Source organism: Salmo salar, chromosome 15, assembly GCF_965601325.2.
Source record: "Salmo salar chromosome 15, fSalSal1, whole genome shotgun sequence".
In the NCBI taxonomy this organism is placed as follows: domain Eukaryota; kingdom Metazoa; phylum Chordata; class Actinopteri; order Salmoniformes; family Salmonidae; genus Salmo; species Salmo salar.
Genome location: NC_138305.1, coordinates 62,982,125 through 62,997,500, shown reverse-complemented (window position 1 = coordinate 62,997,500; position 15,376 = coordinate 62,982,125). Strand labels below are relative to the sequence as shown.

At 39.8% G+C, this 15,376-nt stretch overlaps 1 protein-coding gene across 1 annotated transcript in view; it reads right to left on the bottom strand.

The window, feature by feature from the left end:
* The window catches only part of usta (uronyl 2-sulfotransferase a), a 183,595-nt gene that overhangs the window by 6,210 nt on the left and 162,009 nt on the right, over positions 1 to 15,376 (bottom strand). The window contains exons 6-7 of the mRNA XM_014145278.3: positions 11,076 to 11,173; positions 10,704 to 10,861 (exon numbers count right to left, since the gene is read on the bottom strand). Coding sequence (XP_014000753.3) covers positions 10,704 to 10,861; positions 11,076 to 11,173 — 256 coding nt within the window. The remainder of the gene's footprint in view (positions 1 to 10,703; positions 10,862 to 11,075; positions 11,174 to 15,376) is intronic.

Genomic DNA, 15,376 nt, shown 5'->3' with positions numbered 1-15,376 from the left:
GGATGACAGCCATCCATGTAAAAGGTGGCTACATTGAAGAACCTAAAATCTAAAATATATTTTGATTTGTTGTACACTTTTTTGGTTACTATATGATTCCATATGTGTTATTTCATAGTTTTGATGTCTTCACTATTATTCTACAATGTAGAAAATAGTAAAAATAATGAAAAGCCGTTCAATGAGTAGGTGTGCTTAAACGTTTGACTGGTACTGTAAGCTTCTACTTCCAGTTTATGCATACTATATACATTTTACGGACACAATCTATTTTACAATAGTTATATATTGTTTGTTTTTAGTCCTTCCTCTATTTCTGATGTACATCCAGTTTGATTTCTATTTGCCATATATTTTTAACTGTGCTATTTCACAAAAGTTCTGAACCTATATACATTTTACAGACACAGTATATTTTACGTTTGTTCTCTTGTTATTAGTCCCACCCTTCAGCTCCATCCTACCCCTCTCACCTATCTCAGATTTCTATCAGCCATATATTTTTAAACTGTGCTGTGATGCTTCACAAAAGTTCTGAACCTTTCTATTCTCAGTTTCTACAGATTATAAATTAAAGATAAACATTTTTGCTAAAAGTATTATTATATTATTGATCGATTGACTATGACCTTTCAAATCACCCAGTATTGCTATCTGCAGCGTTAGCTCCAGGTAAATGTTGCAATTCTTCAACCATTCCTGGACCTGTGACCAAAAACGAGCAACATATGGACAGTACCAAAATAAATGATCTAATGACTCTGCCTCCTCGCAACCAAATGTGCAGGGCTGGGAAGATTGTATCCCCCATATACAGTGGGGCAAAAAGTATTTAGTCAGCAACCAATTGTGCAAGTTCTCCCACTTAAAAAGATGAGAGAGGCATGTAATTTTCATCATAGGTACACGTCAACTATGACAGACAAAATGAGAAAAAAAATCCAGAAAATCACATTGTAGGATTTTTAATGAATTTATTTGCAAATTATGGTGGAAAATAAGTATTTGGTCACCTACAAACAAGCAAGATTTCTGGCTCTCACAGACCGGTAACTTCTTCTTTAAGAGGCTCCTCTGTCCTCCACTCGTTACCTGTATGAATGGCACCTGTTTGAACTTGTTATCAGTATAAAAGACACCTGTCCACAACCTCAAACAGTCACACTCCAAACTCCACTATGGCCAAGACCAAAGAGCTGTCAAAGGACACCAGAAACAAAATTGTAGACCTGCACCAGGCTGGGAAGACTGAATCTGCAATAGGTAAGCAGCTTGGTTTGAAGAAATCAACTGTGGGAGCAATTATTAGGAAATGGAAGACATACAAGACCACTGATAATCTCCCTCGATCTGGGGCTCCATGCAAGATCTCACCCCGTGGGGTCAAAATGATTACAAGAACAGTGAGCAAAAATCTCAGAACCACACGGGGGGACCTAGTGAATGACCTGCAGAGAGCTGGGACCAAAGTAACAAAGCCTACCATCAGTAACACACTACGCCGCCAGGGACTCAAATCCTGCAGTGCCAGACGTGTCCCCCTGCTTAAGCCAGTACATGTCCAGGCCCGTCTGAAGTTTGCTAGAGAGCATTTGTATGATCCAGAAGAGGATTGGAGGAATGTCATATGGTCAGATGAAACCAAAATAGAACTTTTTGGTAAAAACTCAACTCGTCGTGTTTGGAGGACAAAGAATGCTGAGTTGCATCCAAAGAACACCATACCTACTGTGAAGCATGGGGGTGGAAACATCATGCTTTGGGGCTGTTTTTCTGCAAAGGGACCAGGACGACTGATCTGTGTAAAGGAAAGAATGAATGGGGCCATGTATCATGAGATTTTGAGTGAAAACCTCCTTCCATCAGCAAGGGCATTGAAGATGAAACGTGGCTGGGTCTTTCAGCATGACAATGATCCCAAACACACCGCCCGGGCAACGAAGGAGTGGCTTCGTAAGAAGCATTTCAAGGTCCTGGAGTGGCCTAGCCAGTCTCCAGATCTCAACCCCATAGAAAATCTTTGGAGGGAGTTGAAAGTCCGTGTTGCCCAGCGACAGCCCCAAAACATCACTGCTCTAGAGGAGATCTGCATGGAGGAATGGGCCAAAATACCAGCAACAGTGTGTGAAAACCTTGTGAAGACTTACAGAAAACATTTGACCTGTGTCATTGCCAACAAAGGGTATATAACAAAGTATTGAGATAAACGTTTGTTATTGACCAAATACTTATTTTCCACCATAATTTGCAAATAAATTCATAAAAAATCCTACAATGTGATTTTCTGGATTTTTTTTCTCATTTTGTCTGTCATAGTTGAAGTGTACCTATGATGAAAATTACAGGCCTCTCTCATCTTTTTAAATGGGAGAACTTGCACAATTGGTGGCTTACTAAATACTTTTTTGCCCCACTGTATATAACATTCTATTGGTTGCAAGAATTTTGAATAATAATTGAAATAGAAAAAGTCTAAGTTCTGAATCTGGAGTCGTTTTGCGTGTCAATTCATAAACCGTGTGCCATGGAATCGGTACATAGAAAATCTCTTCCAAACTATTTTGCAATCTATATGGCACAGCTGTAAATTGTTTGGTCTTTAATTGAAACTGGTATATATATTATTTTTTTTCCACCATTTCCACCATTTAATGCAGGGCCGACAGACAAGTTCCTTACTTTTCCCCCCTTCCACTTGCCTCTTCCGTTTTTGTGGTAATGCTGCAATTAGTTGGTTGTATTTTTGGTAGAGCATACATTTCCATATAGTTGCTAGCTGCATGTGTGACATAACTCAACCAGTCCTATTTATGATATAATTTACAAAGATTATACCTTTTTTTTATTTTAGCGCAAATATATATTTTTTAATCAATTACTATATTTGAGTTTAACCACAATATTTGTTGTATTATTTGTTCTGTCTTTTCTGGTGGATTAAACTGAAATTGCAACTAACTTTCTATGGCTTGTTTAACCTCTTGACGGTCGCCTAGGATAGGGGGCGCTACAGCGATTTTTGAAAAAAATTCATGCCCATTTTAAACAGCCTCCTACTCAAACTCAGAAGCTAGGATATGCATATAATTAATACTTGTGGATAGAAAACACCCTAAAGTTTCTAAAACTGTTTGAATGGTGTCTGTGAGTATAACAGAACTCATATGGCAGTCAAAACCCCGAGACAGATCGTAACAGGATGTGGAATTCTGAATTGCGGACTCAACTTCATCACTTTGCCTATAAATCACACCGTGAGCTATGGTTCATTGAGCTCTTCCTATTGCTTCCACTAGATGTCCCCAGTCTTTACAAAGTGGTTTGAGCCTTCTACTGTGAAAACTGACAGAATGAGAGTCTGTGGAACGTGGTCACATGGGGAGGGCCATCTCCATTATGACGCCGGCGCCCCTGGCTACCCTCCCCTTTCGAAACGTTTTGAAAGACAATGCAATCGTCCCCCTTGAATGTTATTGGAGCTCTGGTTGAAAAAGGCCCTAAAGATTTATGTTATACAACGTTTGACATGTTTGAACGAACTTAAATAAAAAAAATAAAAAATTTGGTAAGAGAGGAGTCCCGCGCACGACGGTACTTTTGGTGCAGCCTTCAGAACGCGCTAACAAGAAGACATAAAGGATTAACTTTTTCGAACGAAAATACATTTGTTGTGGACCTGGGATTCCTGGAAGTGCCTTCGGATGAAGATAATCAAAGGTAAGGGATTATTGACAATAGTATACAAGACTAGATTTGATATGCGATTGTTCCAAGATGGCGCTGACCTGTATTGCTAGCCTATTTTTCTGAGTATCGCATCCCCTTTTATCGCAAAGTGTGATTACCCAGTAAAGTTATTTTTAAATCTGGCATTGCAGGTGCTTTCAAGAGATGCTAATCTATAAATCTTAGAATGACAATATTACATTTTAAAAATGTTTTTGAATAGTAATTTAGTAAATTGTAGCGCTGTTTCACCGGACTGTTTCATCGAACAAAAGAATGCATGTATTGTGTAACATGATGTCCTAGGAGTGTCATCTGATGAAGATTGTCAAAGGTTAGTGCCGCATTTAGCTGTTTTTTTGGTTATTTGTGATGCATGTGGTTGGTCGGAAAATGGCTATGTGGCTACTTTTACAATATACTCCTCTAACATAATCTAATGTTTTGCTTTTGCTGTAAAGCCTTTTTGAAATCGGACAACGTGGTTCGATTCAGGAGAGGTGTATCTATAACGCGATATAAAATAGTCCTATATTTGAAAAAAATATATATATTACATTTTGTTATGCAAATGGCGATAGGCTTTTTCGCTGGATGTCCGTCCCGTATGCGGGACGGAGCCCGTCCAGAGGTTAAAAAATAACGATATTTGAGATGATTTCGTTTTCAAATAACCGAAAGTGAGCGGCTGTAATCTGAATAAAGGGAAAAAGCCCATTCTTGAACATGGGGTGTGTCACAGCAGCCTTCGCTTTGGCTCACCCTCCTGTCCAGCTCAGGCGTTCAGCATCACCGGCCTTCTAGCTGCTGCCGAACCTCCTGCTGGCAAACGCCCTTCACTCATCAACCCCGGACTTGTCTCGTCATCATTACACACACCAGGTTAAAATCCCCACTCTATCACTGTATATACACTCCCTCTGCCATTTGTCTTTGTCGGTCACTGTAAATGTTTTTTGTTTTCCTGAGAGGAATCTCTCTTACTATTTCCTGAGAACTTAAAATTTTGCACTTTGGGTTCACCCTGTGCCTTTTTGTTCATGAAGATATATTTTAAGCACAACAGCATTTGGGTTCCGTCCCACTTTGATCTATGGTGCTTAAAGGGGGGTTGGCAGGTAGCCTAGTGGTTAGAGCATTGGGCCAGTAACCGAAAGGTTGCTAGATCGAATCCCCAAGCTGACAAGGAAAAAAATCTGTCGTTCTGCCCCTGAACAAGGCAGTTAACCCACTGTTCCCCGGTAGGCCGTCATTGTAAATAAGAATTTGTTCTTAACTGACTTGCCTAGTTAAATAAAGGTTACATTTAAAAAATATATATAATGACATTTAAATAAATTCAGTAGTTCTAAACCTGCGACTGCCTACTCCTCTCTACACCAGTGACAGGGTGAGACATTCTTACTAATTTGCTAGAGAACCAGTTTGGATTTAAGTATAACTTTTGTATGACTGACGCCTTTAGTGAGAGGTCTAATGCTTTAATATTTAATAATTTCTGCCCTTTGAAATCATATTCATTATATGAATAGGCCCTTTTAATTTTGTCTGCCTTGCCATTCCAAATAAAATTGAATAATTTAAAAAACAGGTCGCTAGGTGTAGGCAAAACCATAAGCAAATAGTGATATGTTTGAAGAGTTAATCAGGGTGATTTGTTTCCCACAAATAGACATGTCTTTTCCTTTCCATGGTAGCAAGATCTTATCTATTTCTGATAACTTTCTATTCAAATGTATTGTAGTGAGATAATTTCTTTCTTTCGGGATACGTATACCGAGTCTGTCCACATCACTGTCAGATCATTTTATTGGTAAACTACACGGTAATGTAAAAGTTGTATTTTTTAGTGATATACACTTATCATCATTTGGTTTTAATCCATAGAGGTTAGAAAAAGTATCTAGATCCTCTGAGGCTGTGGAGGGATTCAATTTTTGTAGATTTAAAAGAAAACATGAATCATCAGCGTACAATGACACCTTTGTTTTTAAGCCCTGGATTTCTAATACCTTAATATTATTGTTGGATCTGATTTTAACAGCTAACATTTCAATGGAAATAATAAATAGATGTGCTGATAGTGGACAACCTTGTTTTACTCCTCTTGACAGTTGAAAGCTTTCTGAGGTCTAGCCATTTTACACCTAGGGTTACTATACATAACTTTAACCCATTTTATAAGACATTCTCCAAAATTGAAATATTCCAGGCATTTATATATAAACTCCAGTCGTACTTTATTAAATGCCTTTTCAAAGTCAGCTATGAATACCAGGCCTGGCTTCCCAGATATTTTATAGTGTTCTGTTGTTTCAGTCTTATATTATCTTCAATGTATCATCCATGTAAAAAACCTGTCTGATTAGGATGAATAATATCCGACAAAACCTTTTTAATTCTATGTGCTAAGCATTTTGCTAGAAGATTTCCATCACAACACTGAAGTGTAAGAGGCCTCCAATTTTTTAATTGACTGGATCTTTATATTTACCACTTGGATCCTGTTTCAGACCTTGTTGAGTGTCCGATAATCTACCATTTATATAGGAGTGGCTAAAACATACTATTAACGGTCCTCTGGGTATATCAAAAAAGGTTTGGTACACCTCCACTGGTATGCCATCCAGCCCTGGAGTTTTCCCGGACTTAAAGGCTTTAATTGCGTCAAGAAGTTCCTCCTTTGTAATCTTTCTGTACAGCTGTTAATTTTACATTATTAATAGGAAAAAAATCCATACAATTAGCTTCGGTTAGTGGAGATGGAGGAAGGTGAAACGAAAATATATGCTTAAAGTACTATACTTCCTCTTTCAAAATATTGTTTGGTGAACCATGGGTGACTCCATCATTTGTAAAAAGTTTCAGTAAATTCTTTTTGATAGCATTTCTATGTTGACGATTAAAAAAAATATTTGGTGTATTTTTTCCCATAAAACATCCAGTTTGCTTTATTTTTATAATATATTACACTAGATCTTTCTTGATTAAGTTCCTCCATTTCTTTTGGTTTTTGCTTTAACTTATTCTGAGCCTCTATGGTACAGTTGTTATTGCTATCTAACTGTAAAATGATTCCTTCCATTTCCTTTGTTAATATGGACTCGACCTAAATTGCTTTTGTTTTAGAGATGAGTACTGAATTGCATGGCCTCTAAAGGCACATTTAAGTGTGTCCCATACAATAAAGGGATCTATGTTATGTCAGTTATAAATTCTTCTGTCCTCGTAAAAAAAGTTTTTATCCAATAGGCTTTGATAAAATTTCCAATATCCTCGCCCACGTGGAAATTCTGTAAGAGTAATACATATGCGAATTATGTGATGGTCCGACCGCATTCTGTCCCCTATCAACACTTTTTTAACTTTTGGTGCCAGAGAGAATTACATAATCAAGACGACTAGCTTGATTGAGCCTCCGCCATGTATATCTCACCGGGTCAGGATATTTCAAGGCCTACATTCAAACTCAGTGCCTCTTTGCTTGACATCATGGGAAAATCAAAAGAAAATTAGCCAAGACCTCAGAAAAAAAATTGTAGACCTCCACAAGGCTGGTTCATCCTTGGGAGCAATTTCCAAATGCCTGAAGGTACCACGTTCATCTGTACAAACAATAGAACGCAAGTATAAAAACCATGGGACCACGCAGCCGTCATACTGCTCAGGAAGGAGATGCGTTCTGTCTCCTAGAGATGAACGTACTTTGGTGCGAAAAGTGCAAATCAATCCCAGAACAACAGCAAAGGACTTTGTGAAGATGCTGGTGGAAACCGGTACAAAAGTATCTATATCCACAGTAAAACAAGTCATATATCGACATAACCTGAAAGGCCGCTCAGCAAGGAAGAAGCCACTGCTCCAAAACCGCCAAAAAAAGCCACACTACGGTTTGCAACTGCACATGGGGACAAAGATCGTATTTTTTGGAGAAATGTCTGATCTCTCTGGTCTTATGAAACAAAAATAGAAATGTTTGGCCATAATGACCATCGTTATGTTTGGAGGGAAAAGGGGGAGGCTTGCAAGCCGAAGAACACCATCCCAACCGTGAAGCACGGGGGTGGCAACATCATGTTGTGGGGGTGCTTTGCTGCAGAAGGGACTGGTGCATTTCACAAAATAGATGGCATCATGAGGGGGGAAAATTACGTGTATATATTGAAACAACATCTCAAGACATCAGTCAGGAAGTTAAAGCTTGGTCGAAAATGAGTCTTCCAAATGGACAATGACACCAAGCATACTTCCAAAGTTGTGGCAAAATGGCTTAAGGACAACAAAGTCAAGGTATTGGAGTGGCCTTCACAAAGCCCTGACCTCAATCCTATAGAACATTTGTGGGCAGAACTGAAAAATGCGTGTGCAAGCAACGAGGCCTACAAACCTGACCCATTTACACCAGCTCTATCAGGAGGATTGGGCCAAAATTCACCCAATTTATTGTGGGAAGCTTGTGGAAGGCTACCCGAAACATTTGACCCGAGTTAAACAATTTAAAGGCAATGCTACCAAATAATAATTGAGTCAATGTAAACTAATAACCCACTGGGAATGTGATGAAATAAATAAAAGCTGAAATAAATCATTCTCTCTACTATTATTCTGACATTTCACATTCTTAAAATAAAGTGGTGATCCTAACTGACCTAAGACAGGGAATTTTTACTAGGATTAAATGTTAGGAATTGTGAAAAACTGAGTTTAAATGTATTTGGCTAAGGAGTATGTAAACTTCAACTGTATCCATTAATCCATGACATTCATGATTTCCTTAAGTGCATGAGGGTGATAGTTTGTAGTGTGATTTCCTTTACAGTCCATGGAGCAATTTAAAACCATATTATAATCTCCCACCATAATAATAGAGTCTAATATTGCTTGTGGGGTTGATCAATTATTATATATATTGTCAACGAAGCATAGATCATCATTATTTGGACCATATAGGTTAATGAGCCATATCTGTTTATGGTTCAATAATATGTTTAAAATCATCCATCTACCTTGAGGATCTGTTTGGACAATTTGCACATTTGGATCAAAGTAACTGTTAATTAATATCATCACCCCTTTTGAATTTCTTTGCCCATGGGAGAAATACATTCAACACCCCACTGTCCTTCTCCACACAACTTCATCTAAAATAGTTGAATGAGTTTCCTGTAAACAATAGATATTATATTCCTTATCTTTTAGCCAGGTAAATACTGACCGTCTTTTCTTATCTGCTAAGCCATTACAATTATAACTGACTATACTTATTTCACCATTTACCATAATGAAATACCAGTTCTAAATCTATTTATCATAATATATGTTTGTATATGTTTGATTCAGTGCCCAAATACCATGATATTTGCATCGCTACTAAGTAAATCGCTACTCCAATTGTTCCCTACTATTCCACCTGCTAAAACCCCTCCCCATCCCAAGTTGGGTTGTCATCCCAGTGACTGGCAGACCACCCCCGTCCCCCTGGGCCCCCGAGAGACCGGGACCCATCCAGCCAAAAGCATTTCCATCTCCCCCATCTGAATTTGTATGATATATAGCATGATATTTGCACATATATATATATATATATATATATATATAATTTTTTTTTTTTAATCCTGCTCATCTTAATTTCCATAATTAACAATTAATATTTGTAATTGTTACCTTACATTTTGGCAAGCAATTATTATTTTAGCAAACAATTATTGTGATTAATCTTATATTGTCCCCAACATCTTTACTCCCTAGCAACATTTGTGGGACACACACACTCATACATTCTCAACCCCTTTCCCCTACAAACAACCATAAACTCAGATGCTCAACAGCTGTTCCATCCCAGAGCCCAACTCAAGAAAGGACTTGATTTACCAATACATATACAGTTGCAGCTGTAAGAGAAGGCATGCAAAAGTAAAACAAAAACAGGCAAAAATGGGGAGATTTGATGAACCATTGTCAAGTCCTAGGTGATGGAGATCAGGTCCACCCCCTTCCCCTGAAACACACACACGCTGGTCCCCCGTTGTGACCATTTTCCCAAGCATCTCGGTGCAGTCAGACCTTTGATGATTTTGTGCCACCAGGACCACAATAATATGCCCCCTCTCTGATTGTCTGAGTGTGACCCCCTCCCCATGGGTTACTGCAGCTAGTGTTGCCAGCACTGCCACTACCTGGGTGGGGGCACCCCACCAGAATCCCCATCGGCTAGGTATAAGGTCCGCAAGGTTCTCATTAGCAGCTTTGAGAATTTCATTGTATATTATGCTCTCCCATCAGGGGGCTTTGTCGGACCAACCCTGCCAAGCAGGCTCAGAATCTTGAGGGGGCTGTGCTGCTTTAGTAGGTCTCTGACCACATTCATCTTTCTGATTTGGCTGCATATCGGCTACTTACAGTTGGCCCATAAAACAGATAAGGACTTCGCATTAGTGTATGGGTCTCTCAGGTGGGTGTCTGGGGTATAGAGTTGGGGACCATTCCATCATGATAGGACAGTAAATAAATAAATATGAATAATTTATTTTAAAATGTAAATCCCATATCTGCACAAAATTGAAAGCTCTCTCTCACAACCCCTGCTCACAAACACACATGGGCTCTGGGATTTTGCAACCCCTAACCTTTTTCACTCACTTAACTCCACACTTTTCCAAACACAAAAACACACACCCCACCTTTCATCACAATACATTCACACATACTGCGCCTTCTATGTCCTCTGTGCTATATCTTTTATGTTTTATCAACCATGTTGATTCAGTACTTTTTTGTTCCAGTTCCTTATATTTGAAGATGTAGTATTTCTCTAATTATCCTTTCTTCTAATGCTGTCTTACTGTAGACCATTTTTGAGGTATGAAAAGAAACTTCTGACAAACTTTGATTTTGGAGTTAACTATTATTTTAAATGTGAATTATTTAAACGCAGTGTAACATGGTGTTTACAGGCCAGGGTGTGCTTGTGTATGTACCTGGGCTCTTGTAAATGTTGAGTACGTCAGTAAAGTAGTGAGGTAACAGTCTCTCTAGAAGGAGCAGGACATCTTCCAGCTCCTCTAGGATCCCCACAATAAGAAAGTTTTCTAGAACGTTCTGCTTGGCCCTCTCCAGAGCCCATACTCCCGGCTCTCTGAAACACACAGAACAACAGACACAGTCAGAAGAAAATATCTGTCAAACCAGAGAAAATTATAACCAATGATAATTCTAATACCACTAATAATATACTAAACATTACCAGTCGCAAAAATATGAATACCAGCCAGGACAATGTGTGACTATTATAACATGTCTTTACTCCAAATTTGGAGCCTGATTCTCTGATGCAATACAGATCTTCTTACCTGCACTGTGGGTGCTGTCCACAGAAATAAGGGATGATGTAGAAGAGTCTGGGGTTGGAACATTCTGGGTAATTCTCCAGGATGCAGACATTGATGTCCTGGACAGGAGGGAGACAGAAGAGACAGCCAATCAGAAACACAATCAGAAAGTCAGACAATCATCTTCAGCCTTACTATAATTCTACATTACTCTCACTAGGGGGAACCCTTCACCAAGTATTTTTCTCTCTTAGGAACTTGTACTGCTTTTCTCATGATTATTATTAGTAAAGACACTCTAGCTCCAAACCACTTTCTGACAGCCTAAAAATAAGACATGCAGCTTCATATCCACAAAGTTACAATTCAGATATTAGGTCATCTGGGAGTGTAGGTTATCTCAAGAGCAAAATGTAGTTAGAGGTTGATGCTATTATTCTATGTCCAGAATGATGACAGTTAACTGACTAGTAATGCAGACCAATCAAACAGAAACGATGGCAACCTTTGGTCTCCTCAGCTAGCCACATTATGTTGGCCATGCTACTAAAATCCCAATCCTATTCCACCATCCTCTCTCCCTCCTGTCAAAATAACCCACCGCCTCAGTGAAAAAATAGGAGCCACTGGAGTGTAGCAGTGAAACACTAAACTACTTCTCTGTTTAACCAGTGGACTGAACGAGGGAGGCCCACTGAGACCAAATTAAAAAAGAAAGAGAAAGATTAAAAACACATAAAGGAGTGAAGTAAGCAATTTTCTCTCTTTCTTTCTGCTACAAACACAAGAGAAACCCATGTCAGGTGACGTAAGCTTTATAGACGGCAACAAGACCTGGACAACACAACACTCAAAAACACACACATAAAAACACTTCAAAAATGTTTCTCAGTTGAAACAGGTACCAGTCTATACAGGTAAAAGGGTGTTGATCATTTTAAAAAGCAGGAGGTCTTGTTTGTGAGTGTTCTGTTGGTTTATTTCACTGTGGCCTACATGCTGATAGGTGAGAATGTCTTACGCTTTTCTTGGAATACTGCAATTTGTCAAGTTATCAGCGGGAGCCTATGCGCCTCACCACAGAGGGTAAGCTAAGCCAGAGAGAGAGAGAGAGAGAGAGAGAGAGAGAGAGAGAGAGAGAGAGAGAGAGAGAGAGAGAGAGAGAGAGAGAGAGAGAGAGAGAGAGAGAGAGAGAGAGAGAGAGAGAGAGAGAGAGAGAGAGAGAGAGAGAGAGAGAACCAGAGGCCCAGGACTTGTGTTCTCGGGGCCCAGAACGGGCGGAGGGTTGCAGGAAGTAATGGGTTAAACACTACAACCGCTCACCCAGCTCTGGTCCTGTCTGGGGTTCTGTGGTGTTAATGATACTGGGACACCTGGTGTACAGTCAGGTCAAAACCCAAGACACAGACCTTGCAGGAAACATGACATATCAGCTTCATTAATCATTCATTAGCTTTGAGTGGACACCTGTATTCACACAGGGACAGACTGGGGCCAAGCCACGATGATGTAACACTAACGAAAGCGCTATAAAACCTAGATGTACTGGGGCTTTGAGACCAGACCAAGCTCATTCTTGCACTCCCCCCCTCTTCAATTTCTCAAACTCTCTATTCCTCCCACCAAAAAACATAATATATTTCCTCTTAAACCCACAAACCCTGCAGTCAACGCAATATGAGAGAAAAGGACACCCGACTATTCCTGTCTTTGTCGATGATAGTTTTAGAGTATTTAATTTCTTCAGTAGCCCACCAGTGGGCCATAAGCCTCTCTGACTGACTGACCTGTTAACACAGAAAGCAATATTCTCAGTCATTTAAATTACTAAAGATATCAGTTCAAGCTAAACTTTGATTTTAATGTAATCCACACATAATGCTGAGTGCCTTTTCTATTTCCTTTGAACTGTCTCTCATATCTGCTGCTCTGCATTTGGACTGGGTACCTACTAGTGATGCACCGATATTACATTTTTGGCTGATATCGATATCCAATATTTTCCTTGCCAAAAAAACCCATACAGATAACCGATATTTAACATTTTGGCTGTCTTTTAAGCATTCTAGTGCAGTTAAATAGTTAACACACACACATGGACGCAGCGGTCTAAGGAACTGCATCTCAGTGCAAAAGGTGTCACTACAGTTCCTGGTTTGAATCCAGGCTGTATCATGTCCGGCTGTGATTGGGAGTCCAATAGGGCGGCGCACAATTGGCCCAGCGTCGTCCGGGCCGTCATTGTAAATAAGAATTTGTTCTTAACTGACTTGCCTAGTTAAATAAAATGTACACACACACACACACCTCACACTGACCAAAAAGTTATTTTGTTGGCATTTACATATGTCCCCATTAGCAGACATAATCAAAACCTATTTCTTTCACTTACTTGCTGTGCTATTTCATTGTTCATTTGTAAAGTCGTTTCATTCTCAACCAGGATTTCTATGGAACGCCATTTGGGTCTTTGCGTGTCAAAAAAGATACATGTCAAATAACACTATTTGACGTGTCTAATAAGCTTGTTGACCAATTAGGACCTGAATATGACTGCATGTCACATATTTTAACGCGTTCATACATTTTTTACGTAGTTATTACACTATCACTCGTATTTCATATGTCACAAAGATTCATCGATACGTATGTTATGATGCATGTAAAGTTGTCTTGCACACCTACAGTGCTGGTCATAAAAAAAAGCCCATGGATGCAAACAACGTTCTTCCCCAAAAACATAGTAAAATGACATAATCTAGGTGTCATCATCTAAAATAACCCTAATTTATAAGACAGTGTTAGTGTATCAATTTTGACACGCGAAAGACCCAACCACATTCCATAGTATCTATGTCGTGAAGCTAATAGCAGTGATGCTATTACTGTGTAACTCCGGTAGGGCAACATCTGAAAAATACCGCACTTGGTAGTGTGTAACGGTGCTCGACCAGTCGGCGAAAGCCAACATCACCCACGACAGAGAACGGTTGATTGTCAAGGTCAATGAATTCCATTATCTTGGCGTTAATGGATTTCGCCTGAGTTGTCTCGCTGAAATGTTCTTACTCTTTCAAATGACTGCTTGACTTGTTGACTGCTCGATCCACACAGCAGACATTGTGGGCTAGGTTAGGAATGCTGTGATGCACTTGTAGTGCCAAATTTTATTGCCGTCATTACGTTATATTGGTATGTATGTCAGCTTTGACATCGGTTTTTAACATCGGCGTTAAACTAGACATCGGGCCGATACTGATGTTGCCATTTTTAGCTAATATCGTCCGATTCCGATATGTTCACCGATATATCGTGCATCCCTAGGACCTACATGTTCACTGACAACAGCCAGCAGAACAACTGGAAGAGGCTTCAAATGAACGACAAGAACTGAAGAGAACCCAGAACACTGGCAGAACACACAAGCATTGTGTTACTGTCAAGAGACCCTTTGGCTAAGACCGCTGTCTGTCTCTCTCAGGATAAAGGCATGGAGGTGATCTATTAATTATCTGACTCTGCTGTTTCTATGAAATGGCCTCTGAAAATGCCAGTGGCAGCAAACAGGAGGAATTTTTTAGCAATGACTGTGTAAGGGAAATGTTAATGTTTGTGCTATACTAATTTCTGTGTTCTATTCATGTGCTGTTCTATAAACCAATTTCTGTGTTCATGCAAGTGGCTGACTGTACAAATCCTCACTATCAGTAGCTGCAATTTGGCAATACGCCAATACCTTGTTTTGAGAACGAAAGATATCTCAGGTTCAAGGTCTCAGCATAGAGAGAAAGAAGCCTTGTGAGGTGTTGGTCTGTCAATTGTTGCTAGGGACTCTTTTTGGAAGAAGCTAGCTAGCTAACGAAGAACAACAAAGAATATCTAGTTAACAGAAGAAAAGAAAGAGAAAATCAGGACAGAAGAAAAAGGATATCAAAGTGAAACACTTCTCTAAAGACACAGGAGACAATAATACAAGAAACAACACTTCTGTAGCTTGTCAACTATGTGTCTGTCTATCCCTGTTCTCTCCTCTCTGCACAGGCCATACAAACGCTTCACACCGCGTGGCCGCTGCCACTCTAACCTGGTGGTCCCAGCGCGCACGACCCACGTGGAGTTCCAGGTCTCCGGCAGCCTCTGGAACTGCCGGTCTGCAGCCAACAAGGCTGAGTTCATCTCAGCCTATGCTACCCTCCAGTCCCTAGATTTCCTGGCGCTGACGGAAACATGGATTACCACAGATAACACTGCTACTCCTACTGCTCTCTCTTCGTCTGCCCACGTGTTCTCGCATACCCCTAGAGCATCGAGCCAGCGGGGTG